The sequence below is a fragment of the Bicyclus anynana genome, chromosome 3, assembly GCF_947172395.1.
Source record: "Bicyclus anynana chromosome 3, ilBicAnyn1.1, whole genome shotgun sequence".
Lineage (NCBI taxonomy): Eukaryota > Metazoa > Arthropoda > Insecta > Lepidoptera > Nymphalidae > Bicyclus > Bicyclus anynana.
In genome coordinates, this window is record NC_069085.1 from 14,572,160 (window position 1) to 14,587,594 (window position 15,435).

A 15,435-nucleotide genomic window follows, 5' to 3' on the forward strand; every position below is an offset into this window, starting at 1 on the left:
GCTCACTGCTGAGCTCGAGTCTCCTCTCAGAATGAGAGGGGTTAGGCCAATAGTCCACCACGCTGGCCCAATGCGGATTGGCAGACTTAACACACGCAGAGATTGAAGATAATTCTCTGGTATGCAGGTTTCCTCACGATGTTTTCCTTCACCGATTGAGACACGTGATATTTAATTTCTTAAAATGCACACAACTGAAAAGTTGGAGATGCATGCCCCGAACCGGATTCGAACCCACACCCTCCGGAATCGGAGGCAGAGGTCATATCCACTGGGCTATCACTGCTCTAATTGTTATTAAATAATAAAAGAAATAATACCTACCTAACTTAATAGAAATAATAATAATAAAGATATCCTAATCCTACTAATATTATAAACGCAAAAGTTTGTAAGGATGTTTGTTAGTCTATAGCGGCGTTACTACAGAACCATTTCGGTTGAAATTTGGAATAGAAATAGATTTTACTTTGGATTAAAACTTTCATCCCGGAAAAATCCATGGTTCCCGTAGGATTTGTAAAAAACTGAATTCCGCGAAGTCACGGGCGTCCGCTAGTTTTTAATTAAATTATACTAATGTTTGATGAAAACTAAGTTTTATTTTATAATAATAAACGATATAATAATAATAGGAAACATATTCTGAGAAATTTACATATAAGTGCTGTGACGAGTTGAGTGCGCATACCTACTTTTCGTTTCACTCTTGAAAGTTTGCCGCGATTCACTATATCTAATAGTACACTATGTTAGTACACTATGTAGTATGTACTATAATAGTATATTCACTATATAAATTAAGAAAGTCATAAGACAATTCACCGTACCCATGCTATCTGAAAAAACACTTTAGGCTAATTTAGACGGCGTAAACTCAAATCATGCCAAGTTTTATTTTAATTCATTTCAGTAGTTTCGAAGTTATGTATTATTTTTTCATTATTTCTGTTATTTTACCTATGTGTTTTTTTAATGATTAGAAACCATTGGATTTTCTTTATGAAAAAAGCAATAAATTTCGGTATTGAAAAAGTGTGGTATAAAAAAGAATGGACCATCAAACCAGAATCTTCCTGGCCACCGGGTAGGGGTGTAAGTTGTAAACTACCAAAGAGTTACCTCTAAAGGATAAAGAGGGGGTTGAAATTTTTTTAATATATCTAAATAATTCATGTTTTGGGTTATAGTTTTGTAAAAAATACTATTTATTTATTATAGGTATAAATAAAATATGCGAAAATATAAAAATCCGCGCTAGACTCGAGGTAAGTAAACTCTTACATCTTGTCTCGCGCGGACGAAGTCGCAGGCGCCCGCCAGTAGATGTAGGTACTTAAGTAATATAAAAGAAAAATCGCTTGAATTAAAAGTTATCATTTTATTTTTATATGACAACGAGTACATTTTTGACAACCGTAGCTCAATCGGGTCAACTTGAGAACCTCCTCCTTTTTGAAGTCGGTTAATGATATTAAGATTTACTCCTACTACTCCTGTCTTGGTTATTTCAAGCATTTAATTAGTTTATTTTTTATTATTAAAAAATATTCATTATTATGAAGCTTCCAATAGGTTGTTAACATCTGCAAACGCCTGATGACGCGCGCCGCGAAGGCTGAAGATGTTGAAAACAGAAGGCGTCACTTCTGAGACTCGGACCTCCGCTTAGAGGGCCTTTGTACTAGGGTGTTTTGGCCTGAAGGTATCAGTTCCGGCGCCCCCAAGATCGTGGATTAAAAAACCTACGTCCTGATGACGTAAGATATTGACAGAGCTACACTTCGCAGAGCGTGTTTCCTACAATGCATGTCCTATAAACTATAAGCTAAATAAAGATATAAGACTTAATATAACGCCGGCCACACACAGTCAAGTAGGAAGGTTCCTACGCACCGCAGTCTGCAGTAGCCCGTAGAGGGGTAGTGAAAAAAATATTTACTAAAAACACATAATGCTTTAAATACCTATTTTGTTCACTTCACATCCTTACGCGCGCTCGCTCAAAAAGTGTTTCTAAATTATGTAAACTAATTTTTAATTTAATACAAGACTGACTACTTTTATCAACAATGTAGGTATCTTTACTTATTAATTTTAGAATTTAGAGTATCATTATACCTACCTAGTATCTTTACTTGTTCTGTTCTGATTAAATATTTTGTTAAAGAAATATCATTAATTTGTTAACTAAAAGAATCTTGTAAAACCTATTATATTGAATAGAATGATTTTCGTCTACATTTTTTAATAGATCCCGACTGTTTTCTAATTGCTTTCTACACTTCTGGACTGAGCTTTTTTTTTCTTTTCAGTTTTTGTATCATTTATGCAGTCGGGTTTTTTTATAATATGTTTAATTAATTTATTTATTTATTTCACACTTTTTAGTATTTGTTACGTTTGTTACAAAGTACGATAATGTATACCTACGTCCAACCGAGGTTACGAGTAAGAAAATATTCAAAAAAATCTACGGAACCCTCGGAGGGCGAATCCGACTCGCACTTGTGCGATTTTTATAATCAATAAATTTAATTTAGTCTATTTTAGGTGTTTTATAACTTCACTTCATAAACCTCGCACTTTATGGTCGTCCGCCTCGCGTATTTTTAATAAACAATCAATAAATAACTTTTTTCTACTTAATTGTATACCAAAATCATAATCATCAAAATATACCATTTTGAAATCCTCATAAAAAGCCCTTGAATTTGATTCCCATGTTGCAATATTTAAAAAAAAGAAATTTTTTCACCTTGATTCTATAGCGTGTCACAGTCGTCTTGTTGGTTTTTTATTCTAATTTCACCTATCTAAAAACACATGGGTTATTAAAACAAATCTAACGATATCTGAATTACGTAAATCCGTTCAGCGGTTTGGAAGATATGAGGTAATAAAGAATATTACATACATACATACATACAAGATACGCGCGAAAACATAACCCTTCTTGCAGTCGGGTAAAAAGAGAATGAAAACACTGTAAAGATTTAGAGCCCTCTAGTGATAAGCCCGGGAAACACTTCGTATACCTGAGTGAGAGACATTTTTTTCTATGGTTGAAATCTTAGCACAACATTTAGCGCCACCTATTCTACATAAAGTGAACTACAGTACAAACTGTGCGCTGCCATCTAGTTTCGAGGATGTATCTTTAAAATGTACGTACTAGATGGCGCTGTAAAAATATTTTATGCATAAAATAATAGCCAATGTTTCTATTTTAATATATTATAGTTAAATAGGCTCTTTTTAATAGCGATATTAAATTGTAAATGTTCATAATTCTGAGTCATAAACGGTAACAACTTCTTGTACAAATCTCTTTGTTTGCTGCGTAATAGACTGTTTTACCGACATTCTAAATAACTTCCGTTTGGCGCTCATCACGCACACGCAAAGGCAAACGCGATGTAATGTAACCAACTTCACTCCGTAAATGTTCGATCTGTTTCAACTACGTCGAGGCTTGTACATTTGGGATTGCGCTTTTCGGTAATTATTGTTTTACTCATTGCAATAGTGCTTTACAAATATTGTGATTGTAAATCTAGTCAAAGGTGAGTTTAGTGTAAAGAAACAAAGTGATTAGAAAAGTTTGGCGCGTGCCGCGTTCGATTCTGTCAACATAGCTTCTGTATTTTAAAGTTCACACGCAGTGGCGTATGCAGTGTGCACGTGTATTATGGACTACAATTTGTTATTTTCCGTTTGCAGACATGGCTTTATCAGTTGCACTACCTCTGGGAGGATTGGAGACAGAAAATTTTAACTCGTTCAGGCATATCATAGACATAGCGGGCTTAACTCAATCGCAGACGAGCCCAAGCCCGTCTGTCTCCAGTGAATCTAGCGGTATCGGTTCGCTGGGCTCGTTAAAATCGGAATCTGTCAATAACGATTCCCTGCCGTCTAGTCCTCAGACAACAGAAAAGGTACGTTAATTAAATAGTATTTGCACTGTTTGTTTGCATTCGCCCTGGCCTTGACCTCTCTATTTTCATAATATTCCGTAATGGCGAACGTCTTACGCTATCTGTGTGTACAATTGACGCGTGATAATGGAAAAATTTTGATCAAGTTTACTGCACGTGTGGTCTCCAATCAAAAATTTTGCACTTGCTGAAAACAATAGGATTTAATTATTGATAATTCAACAATAAAATATCAAAATAATTTTTTATAGCAAATCTGTGTTTATTTTCAGAAGTTATTTGAACCCTTTGTGCAACCACAGCCATGTCTGAAAGATAAGAAAGTTGAAGATGTTAAAATCATATACGGAGGGCACGATATTCTCAACTTGAGCGCTAATCTCACTGATTCTCGATGGAACTACCGTGCCACAATGCTGCCATCCAACAACCCTGCGCTGTTCTTTGCCAACCGGTCTCAATACCACCGCCTCGGGCCGTACGGAACACGCACACAGTATGTAAAAGATTCTTGCCGTATGTGTGGCTTCACTTGGGTTGTTGCCGCCACAGAGTGATTGAACAGTGTGTCACCTAAACACTGAACGTACAAGAGCTGGGTATGACTGGTACACAACAGGTTAAAAATATTTTTTTACTGTCACACAATGGTTGTACAAATATAAATACTTTTGCCAACAACTTCAGTTCATCTTCACAAACTAATCTTATGACAACCTGTTGTTAAGCCTAATAAACAACGGGACTATCCTATTTTCTAAAAAAAAAATATTTATTTAAGATACTCAGTAATATGAACAAAGTATTTCTGGTGAACTGCAGTCGCTGGACTTGTGACAACTTCCTAATATTTGCTTTAAAGTTTTACCCTGGCGTGGCCCAGTTCTACGGATGACTGTGGAATATGCATGTGGTTATTGTCGCACACATTCATAGATACATTTAATCGTGACTTAATACTGTGATCTTATTTTAAAAAAAGCAATTTTGACAAATCCTATGAAAGTGTGTGACGATGTAATTTTATTTCGTTTTTGTTTTGTTTAACTTATTTTTTTGTGATAAATTAAAATGTTAGGTTAATTAAAATAATGCCATAAGTTTTACAGACATACAAAATTGGCATTTGAAATCCCAAAAACTAGGATCTTAATGACTCATCTAATTCCAACTCTATACCGTAATTTAATTAATTTAAAGAATGAAAATTAATAATAATATATTACGCTATATATTTTAGTTCCTCTTAGAAATATCATTAATTATTTGTTATCCAAAGAATCTTTTGTTAATTGAATGCATATTATATTTATAAATTGTTGATCTTTGACAATTTATAATGATTAATTATTATTATTAATCAGCACAAAATCAACAGGCTCATTCCTTTAGCCTTTAGATATTGTGCCTTATTATTATTAAAGCAATATTTAAATTATGGACATTTACTTACACCATAATGAGTTATTCCCACCAGTACATCTTATAGTTATTATTTAAATATTGTTTTATGATTATTGTTAGTCTGTAGAGGTTATTGATTAGAAATATTCCACAGTCATTTTAATTAGGTTCATTGTTTAAAACTTGAAACCAAAAGGTTGCTTCTCGTAACATTTTCACTTGGATTTTGACGAGATGGCATAAATTTATAGCCAAGCTGATATATTTTAGTTTTAAGGTCTAATTATGATGATTGTTGGATGTACCGTCCGAGCATTACATAATACTAATAGTGATGACGTGTAATCTAGAGGTTCTCTAGATACATTGCCCATAGATCCTACCGACTCTGTGAAGGCTTGAACTACTCATACATATGTAGTTATATGAATCCCCATTGCGGGGTAGATAGTCAAAATGGGTTATCAGTGCATATCATCACAAATTAAAGCAGTGATTAGGTATCCTAAGGTATTAGTAGTTGTTACAGACCGTTTTAAAACGTTCAAGTCATTGATGTGCCCAGATGCTGGGATCTAGTGAAATTATAGTAAGTCATTAACAGACTGGCAATATCTCTATAAATGCATATTTAAATTATAATATTCATGGTCTCCTTAAATTAGTCAAGATATTTATTAGTGTGAGTCTCTTGATCTATTTGTAAGTAAATGTGTAAAGTACTAACTAACTATATATGGGTAACCAATAATACTGTCCTTACGTGCAACTTTAGTTCTGCTATGTTGTAATCAGCTTTAAATTGGAACTGGAGTATTTGTACATGATAATGTTGACGTATTTCCCGCAAAGTTATTTTTATATAAAAAAAAATGTTGATATGTGACAATACAGTTTGTAGTTTTCCAAATTTTCTTTATATTGATATTATGGTATTCGCTTCAAGTTCAAGTTTGGCAAATATTCTGTAAGGGACCAACATGAATTGATTTGTTTACTTTCATAACTTTTCAGTAGCAGAACAATGAATTGTTATCACTCTGAAATTTACATTGCATTTTATCAGCTGTTTTATCTTTTGAGTCATCGCCACTTTTATATCTGTAATCAATAACAATGGGCTATGAACATGAAAAATAGTGTTTATCAATAAGTGAATAATTTACAAAATTTTATTTTTATGTTTATGATTCAGTGGGTCATGACTGAACATAATATAGCATGGATCTCAGAATGCAGCTTTTACAGTGATAGTTATGCCTAATGATAATCATTTTTTGTTAAAAAGGGATCTCGAAAAAAAACTAAATAAAACACAAAAATGAGATGCCCTTTTATAAATAAAGTGTACTATTTATTATATTCTCCATCACACTACTCACAAAATGGTTGTTATGGTTATCAAAAAATCAAATGTTGCATTCAGATTATTATTATTATTTAGTTAATTAACTTTATGACAAGTTTCAATCGAATGTAGTTCAAAGAAAGTATTCGGAGCGATACGCACAGTTTTATATAGTTGCTCTTGTTGTGAAGTCTCCTTAAAGTAGTGTAGGAGCCCGTGGCGTCCAAACCGAGGCCGAGGTGCGATGCAATACTTGCATTCCAATTTGTGTTTTAAGTTAGCAGCCGATGGGTCGTAGTTGTTAATGTTTAATTTAATCCACATTGCCAAATATTTTGGTTGTTGTGCTATTTATTTTTAAATTAACGGTCTCTTTTTCGGTAATCATTTTTAGTACCTTCCATCGCTAAGTAGGTCTTCAAGTGATGTTACAATATTCGATCATTTCAATTAAGTGCATTTTTTATTTTGTTTAGTCAAATCATTACATATACATGATATTATACTTAATGTGTTGTAATATATTTATTGTTTATTTGTATTTATGATAAATATTTTTTCTCATTGAACTGTAGTCAAATGACAGTATTTTTATAATGAAAATTGTATAGGGATGAAGGGTTTATTGCCTAGACGTGGCGCCCACGGCTCGCCTGGCCGCGCCCATGGGTCGTCTAGCTGCGCCCACGGGTCGTCTAGCCGCGCCGGGGGTTGTCCGTCCAGCGTGTATTACGTATATCTGATAAGCATTATGTAGGTTTAGCGAAATAGAATTAACTCGGAGGCATACTCCAAGTACCAAAACTTATTGGTTTAATGTTATTCTCTTATTATCGTGATATAGTGCGTCGCGCGGCGCTGAGCTCAATATTTTAGTAACCCTTAAGAAAATTAATACCTCTTTTGAAAAGAATATAATTAATATATATTACATATAGTATATCCATTCGATTATCACATAATATAATGTATTTCCCTGTTTATTTTGATGTGATATCATAAATGACTGATCTGAATTTAGTTTTTAAGTTGATTATTGATACACAGTGCTATTTGGGGAGTGTAATTAAGATTTAATATTGAAAGTGCCAATGCTCGTAATTATATCTCTATGACTGTTCCTTTAGTAGCCGACAGCGCCCTCTGCGACTGTCGCCCGTAGTCCGGTCGCTTGTGCGACGGGGGCGACCGTCCTTCCTAACGCTAAGTTAAAACTGATAATAATTTTAATTAATCCACGTAACGTGCACAATCTCAGTAATGCTTGCAATATTATGTGTAACATGTAACAATTCCTCGTTTTATAATTTAAATCAGCGTAATGTTTAAGAGTACAATATTCAATGATGTTATATCATTCTAGTATCAAAATTAACCGAAGATAAATGTTATTATTAGTTAGGTAAAATTTAAACATAGCTTTTCGTATAATTGATTGGAATGTTTTAGTGTAATGTAGTGTAATAAATGTCGGCGTTAGTGCACGCGAATGTCTCGCGCGGACACTTGCAACAATACTCGGATAGTCGACCAGTCGCCCGAGACAAGTCCTCTGCCAAGAGACAGTACAGGGTCGCGACTTGCGGAACGCTACGCATTAGGCGTCTATTTGTTGTAAAGATAATAATAGCCGTAGGTATTTTGTCGTACTTAAATAATTATTCTTACGATGCCTTAATTCTGGTTGTCAATTAGACATGTCTGCCTAGAGTGTTATCATTGTTTTTTTTTTTATTTATTTTAGTTTTTGCTGTTCCTCTGTGAACTTCCAGTCCAGGCTGTTCTTTTGAAATGATTTTGAGGTCGATTTATTTTTACCTAAGTGTTCTTATTAAATGTTACCAAAATGTTTTTAATAAAATATTTTTATATGTACCCAAATTGTTTTATTGATAAACCTACTCTCTCCTGTACTATAAAATATACATCAAACAATCAATTAAGATGTCCAGTCTATAAAAAATAGGTAAATTGAAATGGATTATTTACGAATGCTAGCCCTAAGTCAACCACTTACACAATTGAACAAAAATAAAATTGTAATACATATCAGATCCTGCACGTGATTACATTAAGCAACATTGTCACGTTTTAGCTGAGAAACTTGCGGGCGCCATGCCAACTGTTAATACTGTAAACTCATAATAAACCATGTGCTTTTTCTAGAAATACACACCCACCCAAAATAACTTGTACCTACGTAAACTATTTTTACTTGTTATATACTTAGAGACAGAATTATCCGCTCACTTTAATATGATGCGAGTATATTAAAGTGGGCGGATAATTGTGCCTCTGTGTATACTACTGTCGCTAGTTGACATACGAAATTAAGATTCTATGTAACTGTTATCCGGTGCCTACTGACAACCCTCCGTGATATAGGTACAGTAGGTTTTTATATAACAAATTAACATAATTGTGAACTCGCCGTCCTCACAAAAACGTCAAGTTTATGAGGATGGCTTTTTATGTACCTAATTATATAACACTTTTTGTTTTTTTTTGTACAATAAAATAATGAAAAAAAAAAAGGTAGATGACATTTTTCAGTTGATTTGATGTTTATTTTATTAGGTTAATAAAAACCAAATTAGTGAATAGGCCAATAGTAACGTGCACAAAGTTGTCAACTAAACTAAAAAAACTAGGGTAAGTACTTTAAGTTAAAATTGTTCCTCTCTTCAATAAAGGTTTGTGCAACGAGTCCTGATGTCAGCCACTGACGATCAAGTAAGCTCACATGTCTGCAGCGCTAACGGCTTGAGAGCCGATAAAACTGATAGTGTGTAGGTCTCGATGTGCAGGATACGAGCATGCTGTTAGCTCTGCAGGCATGTGAGCTTACTTGATCGTCAGTGGCTGATATTAGAGTAAGCAGTGCATTTTTGCATCTAAAGAGTGCAACCTACCTTCATAATTTAACGTAGGCATTAGTAACATATTTAGAAAAAAATCGTGAATCTAACAGTTACGAGTAACAACTTTTTTCCTAGTTAAATGTTTAATCCCTATTACGACATTATATGTATGATTGAGCCGCTTAGAGAATAATTACCTACACTTAATCGGCTTTATGTGTCATCTTCATTATGCTGAATTACTATTTACCTATTTAGTTTTTTTTTCTGATTATGTATTTACTGTAGGATTCGTAATGAGTGGCGACGCGACGTTGACGTAGACAGTAGACTGGCGTCAATGGTGATATGGTAAAAATCCACTGGCTCTGCCTACCCTGAGGACTCAATACGAACCTATAGAAGAACATTTCCATAGTGCCTAACCCTAGCTAATACCTGTCTTCTGCACGCCACTGATACCGACTTGACGCAAGCGGACGGCGGTGCACATGACTACCTCCATGACCTTCCTGGACCTTCGAGTGATTGGTACGGGGAATCTGGAGTTAAGTCCTCGAATTGCAAGGAAATGCGGGTCAACCAGTTAAGGTTACATGTGATAGAGGAAGGAACTACATCTCCAATAGGCCAAACAAGATAAAATTACCAGCGACCAGCACCGAACCAGAAATATCCCTTTCTCTTTCTTTATGATAGGACGAAAGACATTTCCGGTTCGGCCACTTGGTCTATATACATATTTTAATGGCGCGCATCGTAGGACTACAGGTGACTGATTGGAAGTCCATGGGAGTTTTTTTTATTATATAAAGCCTGTACAAGTCCGATATAACCTGCTAGCTTCCCCATGAAGATCGGCTACCTACCCATCAGGAGAATTTCCCCACGTAAAAAAGGCTTCGTAATAGGTCAGTTGCAGTACCTACTTGATCGTCAGTGGCTGACATAAAGTTTTGACATTTCATATCTTGAATTGTTACGGATTTTATGAGCTTGTACCTATTGTAGTAATGAGCAAGGCACACCTGCATCGCTAGTTGTAGGCAGTAGGAACTTTTTTTGGATGTATCATGTATGATGTACATGTATGCTTATAATTCCAATCTCTATTACGATGATGTACGTAACAAACGTTTTCCATATCACCACACGGCTGTTATAAAAATAGTTGCAAACAAATGCTGATAATTTATGACGCAAGGGAAGCCGTAGGAAATACTGTATACTAAAATAGATTCAAGTAGGTAGGTACCTACCTGCAACGTTATCATTTATCTACGTGACAAACTAAAAGAGTCCAGAGATATACATAATATCTACCTATAACCTAGATATATCTTAGAAGTAGAAGTGGTAAAACTAAAAGTGATCTCTAGCTTATTAGTTTTAAACTTTTAAGGCCTTTTCCATTTGTTCTTACTTAGGTACCTATGACACTTTAGAATACTATTGTATTGTGTAGGTAGGTCCTACTACTTAAGGTCCAACCTACCTACCTATTAGAAGGAGAATTTGTAGAACTAAAAGTGATCTCTAGATATTACTTTTAAACTGTTAAGGCCTTTTCCATTTGTTCTTACATAGGTACCTATGACACTATAGAATACTATTGTATTGTGTAGGTAGGTCCTACTACTTAAGGTCCAACCTACCTAATATAAGGAGAATTGGTAGAACTAAAAGTGATCTCTAGATATTAGTTTTAAACTTTTAAGGCCTTTTCCATTTGTTCTTACATAGGTACCTATGACACTTTAGAATACTATTGTATTGTGTAGGTAGGTCCTACTACTTAAGGTCCAACCTACCTAATATAAGGAGAATTGGTAGAACTAAAAGTGATCTCTAGATATTAGTTTTAAACTTTTAAGGCCTTTCCCATTTGTTATTACATAGGTAATAACAAATGGGAAAGCCTACCCATGACACATAAGAATACCTACTATTGTATTGTATAGGTAGGTAAGTACATAATGTAATTTAACGCAATTAAATATTTAAGTAGGTACCCAGGTATCTACCTGCCTGGTTTGCATCATTGCCAAGCGGAAAGATTGCGTAAAAAGGGCAATAGACTGTTAATATCCATAAAGCGATAATAGTAAAAACAAATACACGTAGGTACCTACTACCAGAGTAAAAGTGGTACTACCTACCTATGTAGATAATATTATTATAATGATAATTAAACCTAGAGTAGGTACCTATTTACGTAAATAGACATACTGACGACATTTATTGATAAGTAATAATACTAGCAAGATACCTAGCTATAAGTGTTAGAAAATTAAATAAGAAGGCATTTGTATTAATGGATATGCTACATTATATGTTACAAACAACCTGGTTATAACTGTAGTGTTGTCCAATATACGTAGGTACCATGAAGTATAATGACGAGTAATTATTTGTCCTTAAAACTAAACTAAAATATACGAAACTAAACTAAAATAAATAAATAGATTTAAAAAACGTATATTGACATAATTCATAAATGAAGTTATGTCAATATCCGTATAGATAAAAGATTGATGTTTGACTATATTTTGTTCTTGTTGTTTATTTCGTTGGAAAGGCGAGTTCAGTTTTTGTGATTACCTATATTCGAAGAGTTGTGTTATTAAAGTGGTGTGTTTATGAACCTCGAGTTTCTTTTCTCGCCACCCCTAGCATAAGCAGGTTTTGTCATTAGGTATTGTCACTTTATGCCTAGACTTGCTGACTGCTGACATAAGAGTGGTAATCTCTATACCTAGTGATATCTGAATCTACTGTGCCGATTTTGGAAATTCTTTTACCACTATAAAACCACGTTATTTGTGAGTGTCACAGGTTATAGGCATTTTCCCTCGTATTCTCACGAGAGTGAGAACTACGCGGGTGAAAACCCGAAGCTTCTGCCTGTCTGTACCTACGCGATAAAATCAAAAACTATTGAATGAATTCTTGAGGTTTTCACAATAGGTAAATGGACTGTCTAATGCAGTGATTCCCAAAGTGATCTATATCGACCCCTAGGGGTCTATGACAAACTGCAAGGGGTCTATGTCAGCGAAAAAAAATTTGAGGGTCTATTAAATGAAAATGGTTTCCACGATAGTGGATCATAACACATACATTGATAGTACCTATTTTTTACATCATATTATCTTAAAATATCAAAACATATATTTTAAAAGTAACTATGAAGTAAATAATTTATTATACCTACTATATGTATATAAAATTGTGTAAGTTGTAGGATACAGAAAAACAATATCAAATAAGTAGGGGGTCTATCCAACACGAAAAACAAGGGAAGGGGTCTACGACACAAAATAGTTTGGGAAACTATGGTCTAATGCTAGCCACACACGGTCAAGTTGGATAAAATTACCCACCTATCGAAAAATAAAATAAAATAATGCTATTTAATGTCAGCCACTGACGATCAAGTAAGTTCACAGTCAAGCCGTTAGCGCTGCTGGCATGTAGGCATATCGGATGGTGAGTGGCTAGCATCATATATGTTATAGGCACCTAGGCAGTAGGTAGGCAGATTGTATCGAGGTGACGGTGAGGTAGTACTAAGCAGCTAATCTATTATGTTATTAATTTGATAAGGTAGGTAGGTACTTACACTTTAGCTAATCATGTGAGAAGGTCAGAGGTACCGCGCCTACCTACTACGAGTAATAAAATAATAAATTAGTAAACCCCACATTATTTTTTTGGCTGGTGGGAGGCTTCGGCCGTGGCTAGGTACCACCCTACCGACAATGACATACCGCCAAGCGATTTAGCGTACCAGTATGATGTCATGTAGAATCCGAAAGCAGTGTGGATTTCATCCTACTCCTACCAAGTTAGCCCGCTTCTTAGATTGCATCGTCACTTACCATCAGGTGAGATTGTAGTCAAGGGCTAACTTGTAAAGAATTAATGTATACTTATATATTATGTATATGTATTAAGTATTATGTATACTTAGTCTATACATATACAGGATGTCCGAAAAAAATATAAAACTTGGTCATCCTAGGGATGTTTATAAAACTATTCAAATTAGTTTTAGATAATTAGGCGGTGAATTAACCATTTGCGTTTTATTATTTAATTACGGGACAGTCTGTATAATCTATAGATGATCGGGGCTGACGGCCTAAAATGCTTTCTGATGTGAAGCACCCCATCAACTTCGGAACTCTGAGTTGCTGCTGAAATTTTCTTGAAAGACAGTAAAGCTCGATATTTCATAGCCACTCATGACCCGTACCAATACCCTATAACTATTCAAGCTAATATGACTAACCAAGTAACCACCATCAAATAAGTACATATAATCCAACGACCAAAATTTTAATCTTATTTTTTTCACTAGAGGACCAGGCCTCCTTTCTTTTTGGACCCACAACGCCGTTCCAATACGGATTGATGGGCTTAGGGTGACAACTCAGACTAAATACATAAGGACTAGTATCGCACCCAAATTCACGAACAAAATTTTCTGCCATTTTCTAAGGAAAACGAGCTTAGATTTCATACATATCTTATACTAAACTAGCAGTTTTTGTTCGTTTTTTACGTCATTTAACTACACAAAAAGGTATTTTTACGGAAGTTTTAACCGACGGACACGATTGTAAACTATGAAACATCGATTCTATAGAGACAGTGTTAATAATCGCATAAGATCGTTGATCATATACTTTGACAGAAAAATAATGTCTTGCGAGGCAGGTCTTTATCTAATTAGTCTGAGGAGTGATAATGTTAAATTCATTAACGATGATTAACAGATGGTAGTAATAACGACCAGGACCAGGGAGAAAGAAAACAAAAATATCTCTTGATAGCTCTTACGATCTTAATTTACACCTCAAAGTATTACTACTTTTTGAGACAGATATCTTATAAATTTAAAATCAATCTGCATAATTATAAAGACAGACTCTCTTACTTTAAGAAAGAGAGTCTTTTAGTTAGAAGAAGGTTAATGGCTATGACATTCTTATTTAAGTTATTTAACCATCAAGTTGACTGTTCTGATATGATTCAAAGATTTTCGATTAGAGCACCGCGCTCAAGTAGGCCTCGATACCCTTGTAATTTGTTGTATCATAAGACCTACAGAACAAAATTAGGCAAATTTTCTCCCATTCCTCGGGTATCGGACTTATTCAACGAGTGTGTGAAACATCAAAAGGATATAGACTTATTCCACAATAATCTCAACAATTATAAGCGCTTAGTAACGAATGTATTAAAAGCCAATACTTAATATTATTTGACATCCAGTAATAATTGACTTTTAATTAATAATTGACTAATAATGACATGTAATTGTGGCGATGCATTAATATTTAGGTTATATAATAATTGTAAGTTATTTATAACTCTTTAAGCTGCATTGTACAAAACCCACGCAACATTCCTTTGTGTTAGAATTACGTAACGCCGATGGAATGTCAACCCTTGTTAAGTGCTCACACTTATCCAATAACAATCCGACAGGAGTTTCGACGTATAGGCGCCAGTTCGATTCTCCAATGACAGCCGTTATATTTCGGGATACAATGATCCTTTGTTTGTAAAGTATTATAAATACTTAATCTTGGCCCCACTAGGCCAGAGTACGTTAAACGGCTTAACCGGCTACCACGCTTACGGCTAAATCGCGGCTCTCATTTCACGTCATAAATGTGTCGCATACGCATTCGACATTTCTTTGTTATTTAGTTTGTACATTCTACTTTTAGTTTCTATTCCGTGTACAAATATTAAATATACCTTTTTATATTAATTATGGGAGTTTAATTCATACACCACACGCGCGCTCCCATAAAGTGGTGACCCCGACAACAGTCATAAAGTGGTGACCCCGACAACAAACATAGTC

The 15,435-nt window shown here is 34.7% G+C and overlaps 1 protein-coding gene and 1 long non-coding RNA gene across 3 annotated transcripts in view; one reads left to right on the forward strand and one right to left on the reverse strand.

Moving 5' to 3' along the window:
- The window catches only part of LOC112058305 (uncharacterized), a 410,398-nt gene that overhangs the window by 343,757 nt on the left and 51,206 nt on the right, over positions 1-15,435 (reverse strand). The window lies entirely within an intron of this gene.
- Positions 3,387-8,568, forward strand: LOC112046941 (uncharacterized). 2 transcript variants are annotated; one of them, XM_024083795.2, is made up of 3 exons: positions 3,387-3,501; positions 3,724-3,941; positions 4,214-8,568. In XM_024083795.2, exons 2-3 carry the CDS (start codon positions 3,726-3,728, stop codon positions 4,496-4,498), a joined length of 501 nt encoding a protein of 166 aa, XP_023939563.1. In that variant the 5' UTR covers positions 3,387-3,501; positions 3,724-3,725; the 3' UTR covers positions 4,499-8,568. The 2 variants fall into 2 exon arrangements, with proteins under 2 accessions (XP_023939563.1, XP_023939564.1); XM_024083796.2 differs by having other exon boundaries at positions 3,428-3,566.